The sequence below is a fragment of the Nothoprocta perdicaria genome, unplaced genomic scaffold (assembly GCF_003342845.1).
Source record: "Nothoprocta perdicaria isolate Ctin4 unplaced genomic scaffold, notPer1 scaffold_11, whole genome shotgun sequence".
Taxonomy (NCBI): Eukaryota; Metazoa; Chordata; class Aves; order Tinamiformes; family Tinamidae; genus Nothoprocta; species Nothoprocta perdicaria.
Genome location: NW_020454205.1, coordinates 2,756,211 through 2,771,084, shown reverse-complemented (window position 1 = coordinate 2,771,084; position 14,874 = coordinate 2,756,211). Strand labels below are relative to the sequence as shown.

The following is a 14,874-nucleotide window of genomic DNA, read 5'->3' as shown; positions in this document are numbered from 1 at the left end:
CTCCTTTGAAGTCTCCTGGAACCTGAACGCCCTCTCCAACGACAAAGCCAGAACCTTTAACACTGCTGTCGCTGGCTGCGACTCGCCAGCCTGAATCTTGCAAACTTCTTTTTCATAACATCACAGTGACCRTATAACCCTTTAAAAACGCTTGTATTTGAAATTCACCTTAAAAACAGAGGGAACGAACGGGAGAACACATTAGCTAACACTTAGCTAGGCATTAGTACGGACCAGACTCTTGTTTTTTGTCTCCACACGTGCAAGCTGGACCCAAGTAAACTTACTCCATCCAGTGATCCAAGCTAACATACCAAGAGCCTGGCCTCAGGGGGCCACAATCCAAACCAAACATGATTCCTTTGGACACACAACGCAAGTCCCAAAGGTTGAGCACAGGGTTCATTATTCTCCAACATGATCTACTCCTTTCACAACGTGAACCTGGGAGAGATCACGTCTCCTCGGCGCACACAAGAGGTCTTGCAAACATCTTAGGCACATGAGTAGTTCTACCCACAYGAATAAACAAGCTGCTAAATCTGACCCTTGACGTTAATAAATCCTCTGAATAAATTGAGAATTTAGTTAGCCTGGGCAGGTTCAAGTAATCAATATTGTCCTTGCAATGCAGAAGCCAGTTGGAAGTCCTCTTCAATTCAATGTTTGAAGCTTACCTGGTGGTTACCCCTACTGCGATTAGATWTATTTCCTTTAAGGTGACCTCAAAATTTAAAAAGAATTGAGCAAACCAGCACAATGTTTCCGGTAAGTACAACAATTTCCATTACATAAGATAGTGGTAGGGAAATAGAAATAACTTGACTGCTTAGAAGGGTTTGGGACACTGAGACTCTACTGTCATCAGGGAATACGGATGTGGAGTTGGCCACGCTCAACTGCTTCGTTGTCTGATCCAAGCAAGCAGTGCTTTCGTATGCTACCCATGCTTACTATGCAACTGATTTCTCAAGGTCACCGCAGTTCCTCTTTCATGTTTAGATTCATTTTCCCCTCTAATTCCATTTCCCACCCAGTATCCTACAAAGTCCATGATTTCCTTTTGCGCATTCAGGATGCTGAGCGCACTTGTATAAAACAGGCTTCCAGAAGCAACACCTGGCCAGTAAGGGCAGTTCCAATGCATTTGTTTCCTGAGGTATGGAGAAGGTTTTATTACTCCAGGAGGGTCTAACGGATTAAACACCAAAACCCTTCTGGGCTAGTTTAATAATTGCATGTTATCTCCACACCAGCACCACGGCTGTGAGGCGCCTTGCACCCAGCCATGTATTTTTGTAGTTCACAATGAACATGTGAAACCAATTTGGCAACCACTGCTTCTTCATTGCACCATACATGCTAAAATGTACGTGGCCCACACAGATTCCCGGGGCCGAGAGGCTGGGGTGGTTCTGTCTCTAAGGCAATCGCAAGAGCTCAACACAWCTTCTTGAAATCCTTACAAACGGACCTTCTCCCACGGGAACTTCCCAAGGAATCACTGCTACTCCTTGACGAGGATGGGGAGATGAGGAAGAAGCCTGTTGTTCTTCTTCGCRCTCAGATTATTCCACGACGAGAATAATCTTGCAGGGGGAGAAGTGGAGGCAAGTGTTTGAACATTCACAGTTTGATGCAAAGCACAGACGAATTCAATTCCGTAGTTGCTTTCAGGCAGTTTTGCGAATAGAAAAAAAAGAAATGTTTAGAAAATAAAAAGTTCACTTTGTCTTTCTGGTTAAAGCCAGAACCAGTCTCAATCCCACCTCGACAAGTGAAAATGGGAATCCAAAATTAATCTGATTTGTGGCAGTAAAGGTCCTTAAGTGCTTTCAACTCCTCGATGAGTGTCTTGTTTTGGTTTTCAAGCACAGCCACTCGGTTTTCTAGACATTTCACGTACTCCTTTTTCTTTCGGCGACATTCACGTGCTGCCTCTCTGCAAAGCAAACAAAAACATTCAAATCCAGAACAAACACTTACAGACGTGGGTTGCTTAGCTGCTTAGGTCAAACATTTATCTAATACTGACACTTCTAGAATGTCAGAAAATGTAAGAAATGTAAGAAAATGTAAGAAAAAAATCATAAACTGGGAAGAAAAGCTGACTTTGTAATAATTTCACCTTACAAATCACAAATACTCAAGATCCAAGGATCATTCCGCCACATGGATCCTGGGAAGCTGGCACTGGTAAAATTCTGCTGGTGGGAGAAAAGGATCCTCCTCAAYGACAAAATTATGTTTGCAAGGTTTAATTTTGAGCCTTCGCACTGAGAACAATGCTGCTGCTCTGATTTCCTTTATTATTACTAAGAGGGAAACAACAAAAAAAGCAGAAGTTCATCTACTAATCTCTTAATAGTTTTAGCTTTTCTCTCTGCTGTAGTCTGATCCAATAATAATATTCAGGTTGTGAATAAAAAATAAATAAAAAAAAGCTTTGTTGAAACAGTGCAGAAAAYGCTGCATTTAAGGCATTCACATATTTGCTCTCAAATAATACTTTCAGTTTGTTAACTATGTAATATATGTACTATGTTACAGGAAACGAGAGGAACGAGAGGAGAAAACTGAACTTAGTTCTCCCATTCACTAGGTAAATAGTAATTGTAGATCCAAAAAAAAAAAAAAGTCTCTTTCAGGACCAACTTGGCAAGAAAATTTAAAATCCACMATCTTTTAAAAGAATCTTTTAAAATGCAGCTCCACAAGAATAAGGAAAATCTGATCTGATAGGATTGAGGTGTCCATTTGTCACTCCTTCAAATAAGGTTTCACAAGCTCATAGGACTTCAGTGGGTCACGAGCAATATTTAAAGTCATTTTGGGCTGTGGTTGTGTCTGACCACCACTGGATGAGGGAAGAAGTCGCCTCCAAGTGGTAAAGTACTAAGATGTGCTCCCAGATGGCAACTTTTTCTGTCCTTTTGTGYCAGGCTGGGCACTCAGCTACTTCCAGCCTGTGTGCATTAACTGTTCATAATGAACAGCTACAGTTATACTGCATTTACTGCATTTAAAATTTATACACAGAAAAGTTCCACGATAGCGTCTAGTATTATTTATGCTTTAATATTTCAGTTATTTATTATTATTATTTCATTATTTCTTATATTTCTATATTACTATTTCTATATCTTATTATTATTTATGCTTTAATATTTCATATATTTAATATTATCACTGCTCCCTCTGCCTTCCTACAGCCTTTTACCCCCCTCCTCTGTGGCGGCCAGCTTTGCAAATAGCTATGAAGTAGTTTTAGGCCGGCTAAAAACAGCACACGCAACACGACGCTGCTCTGAAAGGTGTCCATTCAAACAAGGGCAGAGTGACTCCCCATTATTTCTGTTGGCTTTTCCAGACAGTAAAGTTTCCTTTTACTGGGTAAGATTTCTGACTAAACAAGGGGATTCTAAATGCCAATTATTTTTTTCTCAAATACAGGAAGCTTGAAAGGGTGGGCAATGGTATCTGCTATTCACTGATATCCGAAAATCATGTAACATGAAATTCTGGACAAGCACTTTTTAAAAAAAGGTGAATTCTAAGGTTTAGCATTATTTCTTTATTCAAACCACGTTCCTCATGCTAATTCCTACAATCACGTCTCCTTTCCCTCTTTTTCAGGCCTTCTGCTGCCACTGCTCAGGGCAGTGAACGAGGCTCCTTCAGCCTGGAGACCTCCTGCCTCCAGAGCAGAGCACCCAACGGGTGAGTGGGTAAAGAGGAAAAGTGAGACAGGAAAGCAAATACTCAYGAAAGGTGAGAGTGCAGCAGAACGCAAGCAGAAGGCTAAGCCAAGTTGCCCGGGAAAGGAGACTCCAGGAAGGTAATTGATCAAAAAAACCAACCCATCTCAGTGTTCTTAAGAACATACTGCAAGTCAAATGAAACCTGTCTCTCACCATGGACCTTTTTCCTCACTAGCAGACTAATGAAAGTGGTAACTCAGACACCTCTGAATGAGTCTGACGTCTTTACTCACGGTTTTGTAACCACCACAAACAAGACACAGCATTAGCCTATGAGCTTCTTCACGCTGCATGTTTAAATAAAGGCAGCGTAATATAAAACCAGTAAGGCAAGGCGGGTTCTAGTGCACAACACTCTAGTCCTAGGAGCAGAGCCCGAAGCAGAAGCGGAACGCAAAGGGAAGGTGGGGCTGGCCGTGCCTGTTCTTCATGAGCCGCACTTCTCTCTTGCGCGCGGCCTCCTCGGCGGGCTGCGTCGGGAGCGCGGGCGACGAGGCCATGACCACGCCGGGCGCGATGGTGCTGCTGGGCGCCGTGCGGATCTGGTAGGTCTGCACGTCCCCCGAGGCCGCTGCAAGACAAGGGACACACGGCGTCACCGCGAGCACAGCCCTGCTCGGCCACCTCGGCGCTCGCGCCCCGCGCTGACGTACAGCCAGGGTGGCCACCATCGTCATCGTTTGGGTTTATCAACACTGAATCACAGAATGCTTAAGGTTGGAAGGGACCTCAGAGGTCATCTAGTCCAACCACCCTGCTCACGCAGGGTCACCTAGAGCACGTGGCACAGGGCTGCGTCCAAGCGGGTTTTAAAGACCTCCAGAGTAGGAGACTCCACARCCTCCCTGGGCAGCCTGTGCCAGGGCTCTGTCACCCTCACTGTCAAGAACATATTAACTTATTACATTTATCAACATGTTACAGGTTGAGGGACTCCTGAGGAAGAAGGCTTCACTTGGGCTCGATGCTTTCATTCGTCCCGCTGCACTTCTCTTCTCTCGGTACATTGCTTTTTCTTCTGTTTCGGGGCAGTTTTAGCAGCAAAGAGCAGGCAAGCAGTATTGCTAGCTGTGCTCCAAAGTAACTACGTGCAAAAGGAGAAACTCCAAGAGTAAGCAACTGGAGGCTGATAAAAAGGGTGTAGAAATGCAGCACTCACACTGACAAGACAGGCAGTGCAAGCCCAGCATTCAACTTTAATATTTCTATAGAACAAATTTATTTTTCCTTTTTTAATATACAAGTGCTGAATGCAGCAAAATATGACACCACCTAAAGAAGTTGCATTTGCTTAAGAAAACATGTTTTAATAAAACAAGAAAAAGCAACCTGGTCCAACCCTAAAGTAGTCCTGCTCTGTGAGGGTTTGAACAGACGACTTCTAGAGGCCATTTCCAATCCAAAATATTGCAGCATTCTAATATTCAACGACCAAATATTTATTGAGTAGTGATTATGACCTTTAACTTAAAGGAAAAAGTTACTAATAAATGAAACTCTCCTTATGGAAAGAACTTATCAAAAAAAAGCCCCTGCTTTCCTAACTTAAACTGCTTTCCTTTAAATTTCTTGTTGCAGCCGACTGTCTGGCAGAATGCAGAATGCTAAAATAGTCTATGGTATCAGTTTCTGAAGAACACATAGCAAAAACCATGTGGACAAGATGCACGAAATACAACATAGAAAACTAAAAGAAAAAGCACTTTTTTTTTCTCCAAAGCAAAACGAAAGTACCCACAAATGTACTGGTGTGAGAGATCAGCACCAAGGAAACGTGACAAATGGCTTTGTCTGCAATTTCCTTGTGGAGACTGATCTGTGTCAAAGCCACTAACTCTATTTCCTGACAAATGTGAGGAATTCAGGTTGGCAAATTATAGAGCCGTGTGGAGAACACRTCCCAGAGAATGCCTGACTGTGGAGTTTCTCACCTTGTACAACAACTTGGTTGCTGGGTACAAGTATCTGCTGCCCATCTGTGGTCTGTGCATACTGGAGAATGGTGGTGCCGGGCTGGGTGGCAGCTGCATTGGTCATCGTCAGCGTCTGGAGCCCTTGGACTCCATCCGTGCCGTTGTTGGACAACTGGATTGCTCCTCCTTGCGTAATAGCAACTGAGGACAAAGACATTGGACAGGGTCTTTAAGAGACTAATAAACTCATTAACTTACAATATAAAACTTTTCATTCAAGAGTTTGGATTTTTTTCTTGTTTGACTCAGGTCTTTTCCTCAGTCTTGTCTTTTCTTTCTTCTCATCTGAAATTCCTCTCCCCTTCCAAGCTTTGCTCCCTTTGGTCTCCTCTGCTGCTATCACTATTCACCTGGTTATTCGTCCTCCTCCTGTTTCACCCATATAGGCCAAATTGCGGACAATTCTTTTTCCTTCATGCASACTTAGTTTGTTGTTTTTCCCCTAGCTCCTCCTCCTACTGAAGTGTTTCATTCTCTGCATTGACCAAATTTCACCGTATTCCCACATASAGGCACACTGAAATCTCAGGCATCTGTATGAGCAATGTTTTTACAGYGTTGGTAAAGCAGAGGGAACCACATGAATCTCAATAACATTAAGTAAGGTACTAGGAAAGGTGGCTAAGGAGAAAAGAGACACAAAATTTTAAAGACATTTAAGAGAAAGATGTGAGCAGGTATTTCTTTCTCCCTCTTGTACATTAAATACTGAGTTAATTTGCTTGCAGAGGTCTGTGAATTCCAGCTTTGCTCCTGTATCCTCAGTCCTTCATGTTAAAGCAATACATCTATAGATCTAGTGAATAAAGAAACTGCAAAGCAGAAGCTTATATTTATTAAGTGTTTTGATTAAGGTCACTGAAATCCTTATTCCTTTCAGGATTCTCTGCAAATGTAATTGAAGAATTGTTCTTTCTAACAATTTTTAACAGGCAGCAATTCAGTGAGGCAGGATTAACAATGTGCCAGGAAGAAGAAAGAAAAAGATTTCTGAATGGCCTCATCTGGCTCCTGCAGTCCAGTGCCCGTAACAGCTGTACAGCTAACTCATATTTCATCTCAGGCTGCAGAACATTTGCTGCACTAACACTAGCAAGCAGCCCCCGAATGTAAATTAACAATTTAAATACTGAAAATGGGAATGTGCTTAAAAATCAAGGGCCTCCAACATCCAATTAATGTAACCTTATATTGTCCTCCTGCATTGTCCTAGTCCAGATAGTCACACAAACAACAGCTCTTCATCTTCTCATCCCCACTTACTAGCACCGCTGAGAAATACAGACTACATACTGTACTGCCCACTGCTGGTTTGGTAAATGGGAGTTGGCACCGTAACAGTGGCGATGGCAGGGGCTGCTGTTTCCTCTTCAGACTTTTCTTCTTCGATCCTCGGCACTCCCGGCGCGTCTGAGGACAGGTCATTCAGGATTTTTCTGGCAAAGACAGTGGGTTGTAGAGATTTTAATAAAAAGAGATTTTAYTAAAATTGAGATTTTGAAATAAATAAAATAGAGATTTTAATAAAAAATGATACATGATGCTGGAGAAAACTGCAACGTGCAGTGATCCAGCAAAGGGAATAACAGGGGCAGAATGAGAGACCAGGACAAATGGAACTCTTGCTGGAGAAGATTGCTCCAAGTGCCACACACAGACAGAGCCCAGGTGCTCTTGCCTCTCGACACAACTATTGCAGCTTCCCTTTCTCTTAAAAACCTGTTTCTCCCTCACACAGTTTTACTTGCTTCCTGCTTCCAGCCCCATAAAGATATGAAAGAAGCAAAAGCACAGAGCCTCCATCTCCTGATTCACGTCGGGGGAACCGCTGAGTCTCAGAGACCATGAAGACCAAAGCAGAAAGGAAACCAGGGGCTCTGCTTGTGAGCAGCAACCAGTTCACARCCCGCCGCCCGCGACGCCCAGCGCCGGGGCGAGACCCGGGAGCAGCTACGTGCACCGGGGAGGAAACCCTCCCTCCTGGGAGAGCTGCCTGAGCACAGACGACAGGAATCGGCTGCCCACCTGCTCACCTGCCGGGATGATCCGAAGCCCAAGCTGCTAAAGCTCCAGGGCGCCCGGTGCCGCTGGGCACGGCCGGGACGGGGCCGAGCGCCCTGTCCTGGACAGACCTGCGTGGGGCTCTGCCTAAGGCTGCCACCTCCTCTCGTCGCCCACCGCAAAACGCTTCTTCCGGCAGCGCGCAGAGGGGAACCTTCGGTGTCATTTCCTCTATTTTTTTCCACAGACTGTGTCTCTAGACCTCCCAGTGTGATGAAGCAAGCACGGCTGCAGAGCCAAGCTCTGAGGCAACATTCACTCCTTAAACRAGGAGTTGGGGAGCCAGAAGATCCGTACGGAGCTATCCGGGGAGGCTGCTCACTGTGCCAAGCACCCTGGCACGCAGCCCTTGCTGCTGTTCTGACCCTGCTCACAGGACCCCGGCGCTGCCCGTGTTCTCCTCCGTGCCAAGCACCACCCGGACACGCAGCAGATTCCTGCTGCACTCGAGCAGTGAGAGCAGGAAGCACTCACGGACAAAACAGGGGGAAATCTACGGAGAAAGCCGGCAGGACAACGAGCAAAACCCCACAGCCCAAAACAGAAAAGGAGAAATTCCAGCTGGACGCTTTTTTCGCTCCTCTCTGAGAGGATTTGCCAGTTACAACCCATCACTGCCATCACAAAGCTGGATGTAATATAAAAGACAAGGCAGCAGGTTCCGGGGCGCAGCAGACACGAGCTGATGGGGAGAACAGGGCAAGCGCCGCGGCCCGCGGCCCCGCTCGAGGCGCTGCTGCCGGGAAAGCCGCAGAGCCCCGGGCCCTCTCCGAGCTCCCGCGTCCCCAGGACCGGCTCCAGGCGCTGGGCTCCCGCCAGCGGGAACGCGCTGGCCCCAGGCCGCCGTGGGGCTCACGAGCYCTGCGGCTGAGCGGCTGCCAGCGGGGCCGGGGCTGCGGCGCGGGCGGGAGGGCTCATCCGAACCGCGACCCGTCCCCGCGCGCGTCCCAGTTACTGCTTGTTTACTGAGTCAGCCCTGCTGTCTCATGATATTGAGCGATTCTTCCATATATAGTAAGCAAACGACTGCAGGCGCAGGCTCCAAGGAAGCCTGTAGCAGGCTGAAGGTCAGCAACACTGCCCTGCACAAGTTAGAACATATCCAGGATCCATACAGCAAGAGGTCTTCAGYGGTCATTTTCACTATCTTCCTTAGGAGAGCCTGGAAGGCTCCTCAAAAAGGCAGAAAATAACCTGTGACTGCTAACAAAATATGTGAGAAATACTTAGGCCTAGAGGCTGCTTGAGATTTCTAACACTATGTTCATGAAGAAATGAGAAGCAGCTGAATTTTCTGAAGTAATCGCAATCCACGAGTCACTTAAAAAACATTGGACATCCACAGCTGTTCCTTACAATTTTTTAACAAGTTGTAAGGCTGAAAAGCGAGATTTAGCGTGGCCAGAAAAAGAGGTGTGCAGGGGGTAGAATTCCACAGMGGGTATGGCTGGTGCCGTGGCGAGCAGCACCTCAGGCGGACTTGCACACAAGTACTTGCCACACCAGTAAAGACACTGGATGCCAATCGCTGTGGTACACTCACATCCCCGCTTCTTTAACTTTAAACATCACCAAGTTTGCCCAAGCAGAAACTCCCGCTGAGTCACAGCACATCCCCCTGTGGAAGCCTCACAGGAGAAGGAASTGTTTGCTTGCCGCTAACGTTTTAACGTTACCAAAAACAGTAACGTTGATTTTAGCTGGACTGCAGATTCTACAGTAACTTCAGTGTGCTCCGTATATTAAGTATCTATTAAAGCTACCTCTAAGTCACCTATCACAACGATATCTCAATGTCTTACAGATTTGGCAATCAGCTTATTCTCAGCTCATCTCTGCCTTGCCTCAGTGGAACATCTGAGGTTTCCTCCTCGTCGTGCTATCTGYTCATCTCTTTACCTCCAATTCTAGGGAGAGATACTGCAGCAGAGATATTTTAGCTAAGTGGATTTATAGATAAGCCCCCTAGTAACTACAGAATTACACCATTTGTCTCCCCATTGGAGGCAGGCATTCGCCAAGCAAAATGCTTCCACCCTTCAGCTCCATACCTGTAGGACGGTCGCCTGGAGAGGATTTCCCTGCGTTTCTGTGAGTCTGTGACGCTGTCTACTGATTCCTGTGAATCTTCACTTTCTGCTATAGTGGAGATCTGCGAACAAGAACAGCAGTGAAAATCCGCAGGGCACCGGCAATGCCTCCTATTTCAAGGCCTGGCCACGTTATGGCAACAACACTGCAGGGCAAGCGTGATGGACGTGGGCAACTGACAGCAAGGACAGGCCGCTCAGTGACGGATACAGTAACCAGCGGCCACAACCAGCCAAACTTCCTTCTGCAAATGGAATTTGTATGTTTGGGGAAAATATAAATAGTAATTCTACACACTTTTTGCTTTGGTGGTTCCTTGTCTCCATCCATTTCAAAGAACCAGAGAAAGGCTATCAAGTTTGGGGAGAGCAAAACTAAAAGCGACTTCAGATTGAAARCAGAAGAGTTTGGAGACAAAAGAACGCAACACTGAAGCTGAGAAAGATCCATTTATACAGCACCGGGTGAACATGGGCACTGCAGAAGATTTTTCTATTTTGTCCTTTGATTTCAAGTCACAGAGAGACCGCCTTCTCTCTGGGGAAACTGGCAGGAAAACATCGTACCTGGGACACTAACAAAATGCTGCACATCTGTGCTAAAAGCACTTAATAAGTGCTAATTAGGGAGGAAAGCTCAAATCTGTGGATCAATCACACTTCCACAAATTGAAATGCTAAAAATGGGATAATTTTTTCCCCGGCAGCTCACACTCCGAATGCACAAAAGTGAATGAAACAGTAAGGAGCTAAGGGTCTGTGTGAGAAGCAGAGCTCGTGGCCTGGTGTTTTGTGCACCCAGGGGAGGTTCCTGAGGGCTCCAAACCCGTGTGGGTGCCCGAGCTGCCCCATGCAGGGCTGGGACACGTCCAAGGCTGGAACAGGCACTTGCTTTGCCTCGGGGCAGGAGAATTCCCAACTCCATTTCCTTATCAGTCTCTTATCTTCCACCCCTGACTAGYAGCTCCTGCGCTTCTCTGCAAGCTCCTCACCCCTAAGAGCTTCAAACTCTACCCCTTTGACTCCAAAGGCTGAGGAGGGAGGGCCTGCCAGGAACTCAGAACTGAAGCCGACAAGGAGCAAAACAAGATTATTATCAGAATGACCCGGTTTTAAATTATGTTTAGGAATAATGCCCAGATAAATAAAGGTATCAAACAACCACAATGGCTACCTTTGTAATTATGGGTTTTTCTTTGTGCTTAGTGTACCAGCAGCAAAAGCACATGTACAGTCTTTGTATTCATTTTCTGAGTCTATGTTCAATTACACTGGACTTAGTGGTTCCAAAGCCAAAAAATAACAAACATAAAGAGATTGCAGATTTTAGGGATTATACACTACTCTTCCCCTAGGTCATTAAATAGTCTCTTCATTCATTCTTTCATTATCTGTCTTGGCTTACAGGGGAAAAAAACACCCTAATGTTTTACAAAGCAAATAATACGCAACAAGGCATCTTAAAATCACTTTTATGAGGGACCCACAGCTCTGCCTTGAGGTCCATAACACAGAGTGCAAAACAAAGCMTATGTTTTCCAAGCAGCAAAGACTCTCATCCCAATACAACTTCAYTGACAGTTTAAAAAAATCACATTTTTACAATCCCGTTTGTGCACTTCAGAGCTAATAATACAAATTTCTACAAGTCAATAAAGAGGTATAAAACTGCGGGAGAGAGAGACGTGTTGGAGTACAATAAGCAAACCCACGAGCTGTTGAATTCACCAACCAAGTTCTAGAGGGAAACGAAACCCAGCACGTACGGAGATGAAAAATGGTTAATGCAGAATAGAAAAACCACCACAGCATGGCAAAAACAGAGCAGATTTTGCCTTCAACATGCTCTATATACACAAAAAAAGAACACAATCCACATAGAAACATAAAAAGGAGCCAGTGAGTGTGCAGGGCTCCTCAGAAGGCCCGGATGATGTATGAGGGGAGTCCTCCTGCAAGTACCTGAACTGTCTGGACCTGGGGAGACTGAATGACCGAGGGCTGCGCAGCCTGAATGACGCCGTGCACTTGCACCGTCTGCCCGTTGGGCAGCTGCACCAAGGTCACCGTGGGCGCAGACGACGTCGCGTGAGCTGCTGGCATCGATACCTGCAAAACACAGACACGGAGCGTGAGTTACGTTAGGGAATTCTTCCCAATTCACTATCAGGATTGCTTTTGGTTGAAGAATTATGTCTCTTCTCGGCCCCACTGAGCTGAGCCACATGTTTCCRTGCAATGCAACCCCCCTCGAACGGCCTAAGCCCAACATTTGACCTACTTTGMGGATTAATTTAACGCAGAATTTCTGCAGGCTCAAAACACTGCTTGTAAAACCACTGCCAGGAACACAAGAATCACAACCGCCTTCGTTTCAAGGTAACCTAATAAAAAACACGATGGAACTTCTCTTACTCCAGTAAAACACTGCTAGGACGCGGGTGTCCTCCTACAGACACTGCTGAAACTGCAAGTCAGAAACTTGCAGGAGCGGAGCCAGTTTTATTCTCACTTAAGAAAATGAAAAATGTTTGCCAGATGTAAGAGTGTTTTTAGGGAGTTKTGTCTTTCAGACTTATTAGAGAATACAGTCCAGTAACAGACAAAATCTGCTTCAAAAAGAAAGCTCACCCTACGTTTAGGCAGGCAAAATGTGGGTTTTCGATGGAAACAAACCGTTGCCAGGCAGTTATTTTAATACAGCATTACAGGGCAACACAATCTCTAGCCTTGCTTTATTTCGAGCAGGGAAAATGGTCCAAGGTCTGAAATTTGAGTTGCTAAACGATGCCTGACACGGTGTGCACCCGGCAGGCTCTGCACTGCAGCAGGGTATGGGCTGCCCTAGCAGGTTGGGTTTGAAAAACGTAACAAAGCTCCAAATTTAAGGGCATTTTCAAGGTTTATCCGTCCGGTTGCAGGACAGGAGGTGGCTGCACTGCTGCCCTCCCTCATCTCCAACAAGTGCTACATGCAGAATGCAAGAGCAAAACCCTCCTGTGTGTGCATGAACACGTGCTTCTCAAAAGACTGCAGTGGAGGAGCTCTGCATTTCCATAAACATCGGGCATTTATGGAAAAATCTTGCTAAACAACAAACTTAAAGGGAATTACACGTAGGCCTCTCTCCTCCACAGCCGTCTCTCCCTCATCCCCAAGCTGCCCTTTGCCTTTACCTCCCTTTTCCACGGAGCTGGCCACAGCCTTAGGGAGCAGCACTTAACACTGGCACCCAGGAGAACCCGGGCCTGAGATTAGCACGGACGCAGCAAATGATATTGCTCTGCATGGTGACCTTCCCGTAACACACGTCTCACTAAACAGTCCTTGGCTCCGGCAGCAAAGCTGATCAACGGAAGGCTGCTTTGTGGTTGAGCTAAGCCCAGAGCAGAGCGTGACTTCCGCACACGTCTCTGACTCACGCCCGGTGGAACTGGAACCAGTTTCCTTGTGACTCGCACATCCACCCTCAACTCACTGAAAATGCAGCAATWAAACTACGGGTGCAAAGAGGGTCACCTCTCTCTCTGTATAAGAGATAATAAAAATATATATAATTATTTAYTGAGATTTTGCTAAGCTTCTGAGGGCGCTCTCTAATGCCAAATAAAGCCTCTCTACACACTAAAAATACTGTAATAACATAACAGTGATGTAAACAAGACAAGGAATTACGTTTGGATTGCTGTCCCACCTCCATATGGAACACAAAGCCTGGAAGCCTGCTGCAGTGCAAGTAACACAGTGAACAACAGCAGGGGAAACTAGGGAAAAAATTACTGCAGTATTTGGAGTCCATGTGGACTCAACCATTGCCATGCAGAATCCCACCTCTTTTTCTCACCCAGATAAAATTTTTATTTGTGTGCAAGGGCAACTTTGCCTGAGTAAAGCTTGTTCAATCTACTGCCTACCTGTAAGTTTTGCTACCTGGAATTTGTGTGTTAAGATACAAATTTAAAAGACGCTGGCTCCTTTTTTTTTTGTGCTAAATCTTAACATGCACCAAGTGAAAAGCAGCTCGCTGCTTTTGTGAGAGAACAGGCTACTTGCACTTAGCTCACACCCAAGTGCTATTCACACCACCTACATCCTGTGCTGAAGTTAAAGCAGTGAAAAAACTGCCCCAAGAGGCAGCTGGCGGCCTATAAAGTCACACCGGAGCTCGCCGAGCGCAAAGCGCCCCGACTTTATAAAGGAATAATTAACAAAACGACAAGCTATTAAACAATTATGCAGTTTGAGACATTATACTTCCGGAGGTATGTGATCTAAAAAAGAGTTTGTGCTGTGCTGGCTGCAAATAGTTTYGGAAGGGAACGGTGAGAGAGGAGAGCAGGGACAGATTGTGCACGTTGGCGATGCTGCTGCTAGGCCTCAGTGTGTGCTGAACTCGGAGCAAAGCTGGGCTCCAAGATTAAGCGGGRCTAGGACTGTGTCACTTCTTACCTCGCCTAAATAACGTGGGATTCAGAAAGGAGCTCCTGCTCTCTCGCTAAAGAGTAACCAATCCTGTGAAATTCAGCATACGATAAGCGTGGCTTGAGCAGTCAGACCATGCTGCTCCACTTGCTTGTAAAGCTTAGTGTTCAATCCCACCTGACAGCTCGCATGTTTACTACATTATTTACCTACATTTTCACTCCGTTTTCTTCAGAATTAGACACATGTTGCTAGGGGCAGGTTTCAAACAGAGCACAGCCAATCAACCCAGTCAATGTGAAAAATGCAGTAAATGGCGAGTTTTGAAAAAATACCTTCCAGTGTTATGTTTGCAGGAAGGAATGCTTTAGCACTTCAAGTAATTCATTGCTCTGCTAAAACCCCACAGCTTGCACACACACAGTTCTCTAGAACTGGTCTAGTTCTAGTGTGCCGGGAAGTGAGCGGTCTCAAATGCCACACAAATGTGAAACACGGATAAAAGGAACCAGTCTCGGGATCACGTCGGCGGATGCTCCTTCGGGGCTCACTCGCAAGCAGCAGCCC

The 14,874-nt window shown here is 45.8% G+C and overlaps 1 protein-coding gene across 2 annotated transcripts in view; it reads right to left on the bottom strand.

Moving 5' to 3' along the window:
• Positions 1-1,440: 1,440 nt before the first annotated feature.
• The window catches only part of CREB1 (cAMP responsive element binding protein 1), a 28,312-nt gene continuing 14,878 nt past the window's right edge, over positions 1,441-14,874 (bottom strand). Inside the window, exons 3-8 of one of the 2 annotated variants that reach the window (XM_026049459.1) lie at positions 11,848-11,994; positions 9,847-9,947; positions 7,028-7,170; positions 5,693-5,875; positions 4,182-4,332; positions 1,441-1,942 (exon numbers count right to left, since the gene is read on the bottom strand). In XM_026049459.1, coding sequence (XP_025905244.1) covers positions 1,798-1,942; positions 4,182-4,332; positions 5,693-5,875; positions 7,028-7,170; positions 9,847-9,947; positions 11,848-11,994 — 870 coding nt within the window. In that variant the 3' untranslated portion in view covers positions 1,441-1,797. Of the gene's footprint in view, positions 1,943-4,181; positions 4,333-5,692; positions 5,876-7,027; positions 7,171-7,767; positions 7,813-9,846; positions 9,948-11,847; positions 11,995-14,874 lie in introns of those variants that run through there. The other variant, XM_026049466.1, reaches the window with a different exon arrangement.